This window comes from Mustela lutreola, chromosome 9 (assembly GCF_030435805.1).
Source record: "Mustela lutreola isolate mMusLut2 chromosome 9, mMusLut2.pri, whole genome shotgun sequence".
In the NCBI taxonomy this organism is placed as follows: Eukaryota; Metazoa; Chordata; class Mammalia; order Carnivora; family Mustelidae; genus Mustela; species Mustela lutreola.
Genome location: NC_081298.1, coordinates 12,843,218 through 12,855,331, shown reverse-complemented (window position 1 = coordinate 12,855,331; position 12,114 = coordinate 12,843,218). Strand labels below are relative to the sequence as shown.

Below are 12,114 nucleotides of genomic sequence, written 5' to 3'. Positions count from 1 at the left end.
ACTTGAAAATAGTTAGAGGGGTGCCCGGGGCGGCATGGTCGGTTCAGTGTCTGACTCTTGGTTTCAGCTCAGGTTGTGATCTTAGGGTTGTGGGCCTGGGCCCCACACTGGGCTCTGTGGTCAGCCCGGAGTCTGCTTGAGACCCTCTCCCTCTCCCTCGGCCCCACTCAGGCTCTCTTTCTCTCTCTCTCTCAAATAAATAAATCTTAAAAAAAAAAAAAAAAAAAAAAAAAAAAATTAGGGGCACCTGGATGGCTTGGACGGTTAAGCATCTGCCTTCAGCTTGGGCCATGATCTCAGCGTCCTGGGATTGAGCCCCCACGTTGTGCTGCTTCTCCCCCTCCCTCTAACCTTCTGCTTGTTCCTCTCGCTCTGGGGCTCAAATGAATAAAATATTTTTAAAAAATTTAAAAAAGTAGTTAGAATAGTAAACTTTATGTTACGTCTATTTTACCACTATTAAGAATGAAAACACCTGGGGCTAAAGTCTCTAAGTAGGCTTTGGTTGTCCTTGGGTCCGGGGGCCTGACACGTGGACAGCATGGGCAACTGCCCGGGTCTGGAGGGGAGGCTTCTGGCTCGCAGACTGGGTCTCACTGGGACAGAGGCCTGGCCCCCAGGGGTCTCTAAGCATGTTCCAGGCACAGGTACATTCTTTCCAGGTGGAGCTGAACCTTGGAATGGGGCCAGGACTTCCCCAGGGTGACAGGAGTTTTGCGGTCAGATCTAGGGGACTTTAAGTCTGCTTTCCCTGTCCGCTGGCTGTCTGTCTGTCCTTCCTCAGCCCCTGTGGGGAGTGAGCCATGACGTCTTGGACGGCTCCTCACTGGGATGGAGGCTCGGCCCCACTTATCCAAAGTACGGCTGATTCTCGTTATTTGAGGTCATTATGTTCTATAAAGTCCCCTGAACACTGGGTTAGCTGACACTGTACCACTGCTCCTAGGGGAAATGTGGGGCTCAGTTCCTGTGAGCCTCTGGTCATAGCATGTTTGTCAACTATCAATACAGAAACGTGTTCTCTGTGTGTTTCTGTTTGGAAACACCTCATTTAATAGATACCGTTGATCCTTTAACACCGAGCTCCTGGCCGACAGCACTGAGTCTCATGCCTGCGGAAAGCCTATCTAACCCACGTGCCTCCTCCGTAGGGCACATCTCAGCCTTCCTGTGCTTGGGGACACCACATAACACCTCAGTACCAGGCCGAGCAGTGACCTCACTGGGCAAAAGCACAAAAGATGCTCGCACACAGTACTAGAGCTGCAGCTGGAAAGCACGTCAGACGCTGCCTCGTCCGAGCTCAGCTGGGAGCGAGCGTGTTGCCTGAGTCAGAAATTTCTGCCACTCCGCACGTACCTTGAATGACCGAGAAAGCACCTTGACTACTGATTTGGGGGCTACAGGTCAATCGCTGCTAGGAAGACAATCGGCAAATAATGAGAAGCGACCATCAGATGGTTTTCCCTTCCAGGCCCTTCTAGAGCCCGACCTCTTCTTGCACGTGCCTGCCTGGGCCAAGCACCAAGGCTCCTCACCAGGTCTCCTGGAGGCCACCCAGTTGGCCTCCCCACAGGCCTCCTGCTTCTGTTCCTGCCCCTCACAGTCCAGCCAAGTGACTGCTGGAGGATCCCCTAAAAACACCAATCTGTCCTTGGCTTCTCTGCTCAAAACTGTCCATTGACTTCTCATCTCAGAGTAAGGGGCCAAGTGGGGTGCTCTGTGAGGCCCCTGCGTGGTGGACCCCGACCCCTCTCCTTGGCCTCTTTAGCTGCTGCCGGGTGCAGCGCTCAGTGCCCTCGCACATTCTCTTCCCGCTTCATGGCTGCCTGGGGCCCGTGGCTGTGTCCCCGCTCCCAGAACATCACCTGACGCCAGCGACGCACGTCTGGGGGGCTACGGAGGACCGTGCCCCTCCTGCCCCATCCCGCCCAAGCCCCCGCACTCACTCTTCTTGAAGAGCTTCTTCCGGCGACCGGCCAGGCTGAGCTTGTAGTCACTAACGTCGCAGGCACACGCCTCGCCGCCCGGCGCGTAGTACTTGGGCACCAGGTTGGAGAGCGCCCCGCCCCCCAGCCGCGCGGGGCCCTTGCACTTGTGCAGCTTCAGCTTCCCGGACGCGTCCTCCACACACTGCCACTTCTGCAAGACACAGCCGGCCCTCTGGCTCCCGGGCCTCCCCTCTCTGTCCCCATCCCGGCCTGAGCCGGCCCCCTCCTCCTGGCCCTCACAGGGTGGACACCGGCTCTCGGACAGACGGATGCACGTCCGCGGTGGGAGGAGCACAGAAGGGCGGGTGGGGGGCGGGGCTCGGAGTGGGGGCGGGGCTCACAACATCCCTCATACCCTGAGGGGTACGGCCTGGGGGGGATGAGGGGGATGAGGGGGACGGGTGGCTTGGTCGGCAGAGCCATGACTGTGCCCTGCCCCTGGGTGACCATTGGGACTGGAGTCCTGGAGGCCCCAGAGCTATAGCTGAGGGGCTAGAGACTGATGCCTCCCCAGCAGGTCAGCCCGATCTCTACCTCTAGGACTCTTTTCTTTTGGGGTGCGGAACAGACTCTGATAATGTTTTGAAGATGCTGATGTCTGCCCTTGGGCTACCCTGGGGCCTGCCTGAGCCCCGGTCTGGGTGGGGAGAAAGGTGCCAACAGGGGGATCGGAACAATCTAGGGGGACAAAGGCCCCTGGCCCAGCAGCTCACTCTCGGTAGCTCGGAACTGAAATCAGCACCACTCCCCCCGATCGCCCCAGCATGCAGCCCCAGGAGGGCAAGGCTTTCTGTTGGGGACATTCAGGGACATAGCTCCAGGGCCAGGAACCGGGCTCTGCAAGGAAGCGAGCAGTGTAACCCAAAGCTCTTGTCCACAGGCACAGACCGGCTTCTTCCCCAACATGAAGTCCTCCACGCAGCGGGAGGGGGTCTTATGGTCTGGGGGCTGGGAGCTTATGAACAAATGGGGGTGAGGACCCGGCCCCGCCGATGGGCCGGTCCTAATGCTGAGTCTGGTGACAGGACGGAGCTGCTCGCAGGGAACCCGCGAGAAACCCATCCATCCCGCGCCTGGGCCTGGGAAGCCACGGGCTTGTAGTGAGAAGCGGGACAGGAAGGCCTGGCTTTACTCACATGTAGGGGTGAGGCCCGAGTTACTTCAGGGGGATGCCTGCGGGCACCCCGTGGACGGGGCCCCCCTGCCTGCTTTCCTGGCTCTTTGGCCCTGCCTTGCCCTCCCCAGACCCCCTCCCCAGAGCCCACCTCAGAGAAGCCAAGGCAGACTCCACCTGCTCTCTCCAAATACTACGTGGCTGTAATTTTCTTAACACTTCTCTCGAAATCAGCTCACTTTTTAAAATCCTTTTTTATTTAAAAAGGCAGCTTCCTATTTCTCCTCTGACTGGAAAGCCAGCATGAAGAGGCTCCTTAAAGTGAATTCAATGGAACTACCGGGGTATCTGAGGCTGCGAACACCGCATGGGGGCTACCACCTCCCCGGGGAAGGGGGTTGGGGGGGCTACAGAGGGGCTGAAGCCCCATGTGCCCCCCTCACCCCCAGGGCGCTTCTCTGATGGGATCATGATCGAAAGGGAGCTGAGGAAGGAATCCCTTTCTGAGCCTCGCCCAGTGTCACCCCGCGTGCCCTGGCCGGCTGGCCCCCACCATCGGAGTTCCCTGGCCGGCTGGGTCTGCAGACTGCCAGGCCGAGGGGCAGCCGAGGGGAGGGGACAGCCCGGGGAGGGGAGGGAGGACAGGAGGCCGCCGGGCAGCGGCCACACTTCCTCACCTGTCCCAGCTGCTCGCAGGCCGTCTGGTACTCGGCGCGCTGGCACAGGTCCTTCACCCGCTGGTATTTGGGCAGGAAGTTTTCCTCCTGAGCGTCCACCTTGTCATTGTCCCTCTTGTGCAACAGTTTGCTGTGGGGCGGGGAGGGGGACAGACTGCTGTCCTCCAGGCTCTGGAGGAGGGCCCCTCCCCACCCCCTACTACGTAGCAGCCCTGTGCTGCCCCGGGCACCATCACCGGAGGACCTGGGTCCCGCCGGCCACATCTTCTGATTGTTAAGAGGCTTAGGAAATGGGAATTTTATGAGAAATCTCCCAAACTGCATGAGTTAGCAATAAATTAGGAAACATTTAAGACATTGTGTAGGCAGGAAAACATGTCTGAAGGGACATGTGGTCTCCAGGCACAAGTTCTCCGTCAGCCATGGGAACAGCGAGCGGGCTTCGTGCAGGGGGCGGGGGGAGGCTGTGGGCACAAATCCGAGCGAGTCGCTGTTGTGAGGGACCTCAGGGGCTGTCTCCCTCCTGTCCCCACCAGTGAGATCGTCCGCACCACGGGTACAGGCAGGGCTGCCTGGAGCTTCCTGGGGTGGGCAAGTGGGGGCCCCCTCCAGCACGGCACTCACCCTCTCTCCACCAGGAAGGAGTCCCGCCAGACCCTCATCTTCTTTTTCAAGTGAAACCTGGAAAAGCAGCACATTTCTAACATCTCATCAATGTGGGGGCCTCACGCATCCCCCCCGCCATTCTGCAAGAGGCAGGAATGTACCTTGGTTCATAATCAGCACAGACCCAGGGCTCTAGGGGGCAGCTTAGGGGGGGGAGAGTGGGCCCAGTGGGGTGCCGGGAAGGCTTGGGTGCGCCCACCCCACGGAGCAGAGCTGCACCTTCCCCAGAGATGGGGGTTGGAAGGCCCATAGGGCAGAAATGGCCCAGGTCAAAGGTTTGGGGGGGATTTTCGTCTTTGATCCTTTGCAGTTGGGTTTGTGTAATCTGAGTGTGCACTTCATACAGTTTCACTTGACTGCTGTTTCCCAGATAGGAGCTCGGGCATCCTCCACCCGGCTCCCAGGGGTCCTGGCTCCCAACCCAGCTCCTTTGCTGCCCCAAATATGCCATTTTACAGCTGTACAGCTCAGGAAACCTCGTAGTCAAAGGTAGGAGGCTCCTTGGAGGTGGTCCCCCTATAGGGGGGACCTCGGAGCTGTAGGAGGGGCAAGCAGGAGCTCCTAACAGTCAGCACTTTGGGGCAGTGAACCCGGTGGGCAGTCCCTGTGCTGGCCTCCAGATGTTGCTGCCGTGTGCCTGTCCCTACCAGACTCCGCTCACCTTCCTACCTGCCTAGCTTTTGTTCATGTCACCACTCCCCTTTCTGCTTCCAGGACACCCAGGAATATGGGCCCATCACACCAGCCGGCATCAAAGCCTGAGAACATGGTGACTGGGGTGCGGGCCGAGCCTGGAGTCTGAACGCCGAGGAGTCAGCTCCACACTTGCTGAGAGACGCCCAGCAAGTCGCTCGACCTCCCTGGGATTCGGATTCACCCTGGTAAGAAGGGACCCTGTAATGCCTCCCCGACGGGGTCACCGTGATGATCAACACGGGAAGTCCTCTGCGGAGTACTCAGAACAAGGAAGTGCTTAATGAGCGCTCGCTGCTGTGGTTGTGATTATTTGCAGTTTTATACAGTTTTAGCACAGAGAGTGTCCTCAACTGGTCACCTCAGTGACAATCCAGATCGGAGGACTTAGAGCGAGAACTTCCTTCTTTCCCACGGCAGGGAAGGAGTTGGGATCAGGGACCCTGGAGCCCCAGCTCCAGACTCTTGGAGACACACCCCCTTCTCAGACCCACACCATGCGGCCATGAGTTCACACTTTGGGGAGCCTGGCACCCCTTTGCCCCCAGCACCGGCCTGCTCCCCTGCTCACCGATTCGCTGGCCGCTCCGTATCCAGCAGCTTGAGGATGGACTTCCCATCCATGTCCGAGGGGATGTCCAGACCGGCAATGTCCAGGATGGTGGGGGCCAGGTCGATGTTGAGGACGATGTGGGGATTCCTGAGGGAGGGGGCAGAGAAGGGCTCGGCCACCTGGGCAGGGGTGCCCCAGCCTTGCTGGGGAGAAAGGGCAGCTGGATCGCCAGGGACTCACGCCCGGAACGTAGAGAAGCTGTGAGCTTGTCCCTCTCCTACATCCCAGCCCTCAAGGCTCCCTTCGGCAGCCCCCCTACCCGCCACCCCCTCCCCCCCCGCCGTTCAGCTGAGTCCCCGGCCCTCCCCACCCCTCACCTGCTGTGCACTCCACACATACCACAGGGCACCGGGATTTATGGGCCTCTACTTACCTGCTGCTTCTGCTAGGGATGCCCCTCCCTGCCTCCAACTGTCTGATCACAGGACACCCCCCCCCTTTAAGAGCCACTCTCGACCCTGGACCGGCCCCCACATCTGTCTCTGAACCTCTGATGCAAATGCTGGCCCCTGGCTGTTCTTGGCCAGGCCGGTGTCTGGCCTCAGGACCTTTGCCCTTGCTCTTCCCTCTGCTGGAATGTTCTTTCTCGATGCCAGAGCAGCACTCTCCCCTACCCTCTGAGTTCTCTGCTCAACAACTACCAAGGACGCCGGGGGCCCCTTGATCCCTGCTCTCCAGTGTGCACACCTCTGTGAGGTCCCTCCCCTCAAGGGTGGGCCAAGCCCGCAGGATCTGGGGAAGGCGATGGTGATACACGGTGGCTATGCTTCGTCTCGCCTGCTGTCCCTTTGTCTACTTGCTCCCCTGGTTGGGGAGAAGGAGCGAGCTGCCCTAGGTCACCACCACCGGTGAAGATGGGTGGTGACTATTCTGGGAGGCAGGCTGTGTGACTTCAGGTCCCCTGCTTGCACCTGAACAACCTTGGGAGTGGGGAAGTCGGTCCCTCCCCAGCCCTGCCGAGTCCTGCGTGCAGCGGAAGCAGAGGGCCAGGCTAAGCTGGGCCCCAGTTTGCAACGACTTGTGATGCAGCACAGATTGCTACCACAAGGCCCTTCCCGTGGACCCCCATCGTGCTCCTGCCCCTGCCCTGAGGCCTCATCACCCCCACTTGCTACATCCTGCAGTGCTAGCTCTGGTTTACCGTGCACGCTGCAAGGCAGATGCTCTCGTCTAGCACTTTTATACTTAGAATATACAGTAGGTGCTCAATAAGTGCTAGCTTAGTGACTTTTGTTATTTATTTCTACCAGATGCCTGTCACATCTCATCTCCTGTTTCTGCCTGGTGGTGTCCCCAGTGTGGTGGTAAGGGGCTGGAGGGAAGTGCCCAGTGCGGAGGTCGGCCCCTGCTGAGTGCACGATGGCCACACGGAAACCCTCTCCATCAAGGCAGCTTGGAGTCCCTGACCCCATGCCCTGGGCTGAGGGGCAGGGCCTGGGTCCTAGCATTTCAGTTGTCTTTGACCACCCCGACCCCCCAGCCCAGCACCTCGAGAACACAGGACGGGTAGCCAGGCATGCTGGGAGGGGTTCAGGGGGTGAGGCTGCGTTGTGGAGGGGCCTGAAGGTCTGACAGTATAATCTGTCCGGCGGAGGGAGCTGGAGCAGACGCCAGATGGAATGTTGGCAACCGGCAGCTGAGCTGACTTGAGGGCATCCAGCAGCCCTGCTCCCCAGAACTAGGTGGGATGGACAAGATCTTTCCCCACCCAGCCTCCACACCCTGCTTGGCGGGAACACTGCCCTGACCCACTCAGATTCCACTGCCTCATGGATTAGGTCTCTCACTCAAGGTCTTCTATCACCCTGGCTACTGTGATTGGTTCAGGGATGGATGGACACGTGACCCAAGTCAGGCTGGTGAGAGTCAGCCTCGAGGCTTCTGTCCGAACCACTGTCTGGTTTCCTAAACTGGATGGCTGCAAGTCAGGGTGAGTCTACCACCAGGAGAGAGAAGCCTGCCTGAGAATGAAGATGATTCAGAGGAAGCTGGGCTGAGAGATGGAAAATGGAAGCTTCCTGTTGTTATTGTGAGACTGCTGGATCCAGCCATGCCTGAAGCCATAGTGGCCTTGGACTTTCCAGTTACTTTAGTTCCTATGTTCCTTTTATCTTTTTTTTTGGTGGGGGAAGGGGGCCTTATGTTTGCAACCGAAGGAACCCTAGCCTTGAGCCCCAAGCCTGACATTAGCACTTTCCTTCTCTTGTCCATGTGGGGTATGGTTTTGGGTCCTATGAACCAGATCGGAGACTCTGAGGCTGATCAAACCGAAGATGTCAATGCCTGTGCAGTCTTTAGTGAGTTACATTCCTTTGATTTATAGTGGTGGCTCAAGGGTTCCGAGCGGCAGGAGTAGAGGCTGCCTAGCTTAAAAGCTCAGCTCCATCCCTGACATACCACATGGCCTCAGGCAGGCTTACTTCTCTGTGCCCCACCAGCAGGGTCATGGTGGCATCTGTGTTAGCAACACGGTTGCTGGGATGCCCTCATGGCTTACGTGGTGGCTGTAAAGGGCTCAGATCCAGGCTGGGGAGCTAGACAAGTATACCTATTATCACTGCTCTCTTTCCATGGGTCCCTGAGATCTGAGCGGGGAGGGATCTGTTGAGATCGGCCGGCAGAGGGCAATCAGCCCAGCCTTGAACCCACACAACCCACCTTCTGGAATTGTCACCAAGCATTCTTTCCAAGGGATGCAAGTCAGGTCAAGTTAAGTGTCTTAAAAGCAATTTATCTGCATTTCAAAAAGCCATTTGGGTTGGTCTCTGCAACGTGCAGTTGATCTGAGGAAGCCGCTGCGCCATCACTTGCCTTCCTACCCTACCCCTGCCACAGGTGTGGCATTTCTGCGGCCACAATATGGCAGCTCACGCTTAGCCCAAGGAGAAGGATGTTTGAGGGCTGGCAGGGTCCCAGACGTTGGATGGAAGGGAGACTATTGCCCTCTGAACTGTGGCCTGAGCTGCCCCAGCTGCATTGCAGACAACCCCGCACTGAGGCGGCAGGGTTCCTCCCCGGCAGCCGCCCCAGGGGTCCCCCAGGCCAGACAGAAGTCAAGGCGGCCTTCCCACACGCTGGCGGCGACGCACACACAGGCCAGCTCCCCGACTCGCTGGCCCGCCGCCCCAGCACACACAGTCTGTTTTCACAGGTGCTAATGGCTCCCGGCCCCCGGTCTCTCCTTCCCCAGCGGAGGGCTATAAAGTGTGTCAGAACCCACCTAGGTGACATAATCAGTGTTTCACTTGGCACCAAGGCTCACCTGCCCACATCACGTGTCGCCCAAGGGAGTGGCTTGGGGCCACACGCTGGAGCCACCTGCTTCTCAGCCTCCTGGGGGCTGGTGGAGCCTGGAGGCCTCCGTGGAAAGGCGGGGCCCTGGGTAGGGGGTGGGTGAGGCACTTACAGCGAGCCGGCCTCCACGTTGGGGCCCCGCACATAGAACGGGACCCTGATGTCGAACTCGTACGGCATGGACTTGCCCTTCACCAGGCCAAACTGGCCGATGTGGTAGCCGTGGTCGGCGGTGTACACGATGTAGGTGTTGTCCAGCTCGCCCGTCTCCACCAGCATGTTGTAGAGCTGAAAGGTGGTGAGGCGGTGAGGACGCAGGGCAGGGCTGAGGGCACTGAGCGCCCTGGGGCCCGACCCTTTCCGGCTTCGGGTGTTCACGGCACCTCGCTGCGGGGACTGATGTGTTTGTAACTGGAATGACTGCAGCCTCCCCGCCTGCCGTCACGTCCCGCCCCCCCTTCTTGGCAGCGCGGCTCCCCTTTATCTCTTTGGTGTGAGTGGGGCTCCCCAGGCCTCCGGATTAGAATGGGGGGGGGGTCCCACGCGGGCGGGAGCATCTGTCACCATGTTCTCTGCTGCATTCCCACGGCCCTGGCACTCCGCCAATGCTGCTGGCAGGATGAATGAATGAATGAATGAATGAACATGATTTATTTATTTATTTAGATTTTATTTGAGAGAGAGAGAATGAGGGCTAGGGGAAGGCGGGCGAGGGAGAGAAGCAGGCTCCCCGCTGAGCAAGGAGCCCGCTGAGCAAGGAGCCCGCTGCAGGGCTCGATCCCAGGACCGGGAGATCATGACCTGAGCCAAAGGCAGACACCCAGGTGCCCCATGGATTTTAAATAGCTGCATAGCCACAGAGTGACTGGTGGGTTAAGTGTCCGACTCCTGATCTCGGGGTCATGAGTTCAAGCCCGTGTTGGGCTCTACGCTGGGTGCAGATACTGTGGATAAATAAAAAATTTAAGGGGCACCTGGGTGACTCAGTGGTTAAGTGCCTGCCTTCGGCTCAGGTCAGGATCCCAGGGTCCTGGGATCGAGCCCCGCATCGGGCTCCCTGTTCAGCAGGGAGTCTGCTTCTCCCTCTGCCTACTGCTCCCCATCCTTGTGCTATCTTTCTCTTACTCTCGTTCTATCATAAATAAATAAATAAAATTAAAAAAAAATTGTGTATCCATATGATGGACTACTATTCAGCCATGAAAAGAAAGATGTGACCTAGCACATGGATGAGTCTCGGAAACGTGATGCTGAGTGAAGGTGGCCAGACACGAAAGATCACATGTCATGGGGTTCCAATTCTAGGAAGTGCCCAGAAGACGCGAGTCTGCAGAGACACGAAGCAGGTTAGCGGCTGCCTGGGGAGCCGGGGTGAGGCAGTCCGGGGGTGATGGCTGAGGGCCGCGGGGCTCCCGTGTGGGGTAATGAGCGTGTCTAAAGTTGACTGTGCTGGTCACACAGTCTGCGACACAGTCAAACCACCGGGCTCTGCACTTGAGGAACGACACAGCACGTGGATTCCATCTCAGTAAAGCTGCCTCAAATGTACCAAATGGAACTGGCCGAGCTCGTCTGCGCCACGAGGGCAGAGGCTGTGCTGGGACCGCTCGTGGCCACTTCCCCGGGGCTGTCACTCTGCCGGCTCATTCTGCCTCTGTTTCCCTTCCTCTGCAGCTGGTGGCCCTCGGGCCAGGATGAGGGCGGGGAGGGCTGCTCCAGAGCTCGGGGCGGCCTACCGTCTCCATGGAGTCGTCCACGGACATGAGGGTCTGCAGACGCTTCCGCTGCAGCATGTTGGTGAACTCCATGTGGATGGGCTTCATGGGCCCCGTGTAACGCATGATCCAGTGCTTGTCAGGGTTGGGCGCGTAGTTGTAGCTCGGCGTGCTGCGGGCAAACACGCACCCGGGTCAGGCCGGGTGTGGGGCTGCCCCGAATCCCCAGGCCCCCGCCCCCCAAATCTGCAGTCCCCCAGCTTCCCAGGTCTCCAGCCCTCCAAGTCCCCAGCCCTGCAGGTCTCCAGTCCCCCAGATCTGCAGTCCCCTAGCCCCCAGGTCCCCAGCCCTCCAGCCCCCCAGATCCCCAGTCCCCTAACCCCCCCCAGGTCTGCAGTCTTCCAAGTCCCCAGCCCTGCAGGTCCCCAGATCCCCAGTCCCCAAGTCCCCAGACCCCCATGTCTCAGGATGACAGCATCCTGCACGGCGTAAGCGCCCATCTGGGGAAGCTGCGGTGGCGCATCAGGGGCTCTGCTAAGTCTTACACCAGCGTTCCCCAGCGCGGGGTGTGCATGTGGGGGGACCAGGGTTCACCGAGCCTTAAGTGACCAGGAGCCGCACAGTGAGAACATCAGTCCTCCCCGGCGCAGCTCTGCCAGCCCGCCTGCTGTGTCAGGCCCCAGTCAGTCTGGTGTGAGACCCCTAACACCTTCCTGCAGTTTGCTCCGCTCTTTCTTAAGATGGGGAGAGGGTCAGGCCCAGAGCCTCCAGCAGGCACGGGCCCCCCACTCGAATTCCCTAGCCTAGCCGTGATCCTTCAGTTGCCTTGGGCAAGGGAGGGTTACTGGGGGAAGACATGACTACAGAGCTTCCTTTTGCAATAGATTACTTAAAAAAAAAAAAAGAATCTAAAAAATCAAGTTAATAGTAGTCATGGAGGTACGGCCCAAAACGTGAGGGGGTGCCCGAAAGTATGTTTGTCACGATTCCTCTTCCCGCTTGTTCTCATCTCCCAGTTACTGAAGAGGAAACAGAGGGTCAGAGAAGCTTGGGGGACCTGCCCACAGTCTCAAAAGCAGGCGGTGCAGCTGGGGCAGGCGGGGGCGGGGGAGCACTTCTGTCGTGGGGTCTGCTGTGATGACCCGTCATACTGAACAAATCACCAGAACCTCTGGGGTCTACAGACCACCTCCCACATTCTGCGTACGGGGCACAGCTCGGAGGGTTCACCTCTACCCTCTCCTCACCACTCACCGCCCCTGGAGCAGGTGCCTGTTTCCTGCCCCAGGGACCACATGGAGGCCCGGCAGGGGGACTAACTTGCCAGAGGCAGAGCTGGGCTTGGAACTCC

At 58.8% G+C, this 12,114-nt stretch overlaps 1 protein-coding gene across 4 annotated transcripts in view; it reads right to left on the bottom strand.

Moving 5' to 3' along the window:
• SULF2 (sulfatase 2) overlaps positions 1–12,114 on the bottom strand; it is a 113,006-nt gene that overhangs the window by 11,679 nt on the left and 89,213 nt on the right. For all 4 annotated transcript variants that reach the window (XM_059132920.1, XM_059132923.1, XM_059132922.1 and 1 more), the window contains 6 exons: positions 10,785–10,935; positions 9,161–9,336; positions 5,713–5,841; positions 4,407–4,463; positions 3,783–3,912; positions 1,950–2,142 (listed from right to left, as the gene is read on the bottom strand). In XM_059132920.1, the coding sequence (XP_058988903.1) occupies positions 1,950–2,142; positions 3,783–3,912; positions 4,407–4,463; positions 5,713–5,841; positions 9,161–9,336; positions 10,785–10,935 (836 nt within the window). The remainder of the gene's footprint in view (positions 1–1,949; positions 2,143–3,782; positions 3,913–4,406; positions 4,464–5,712; positions 5,842–9,160; positions 9,337–10,784; positions 10,936–12,114) is intronic.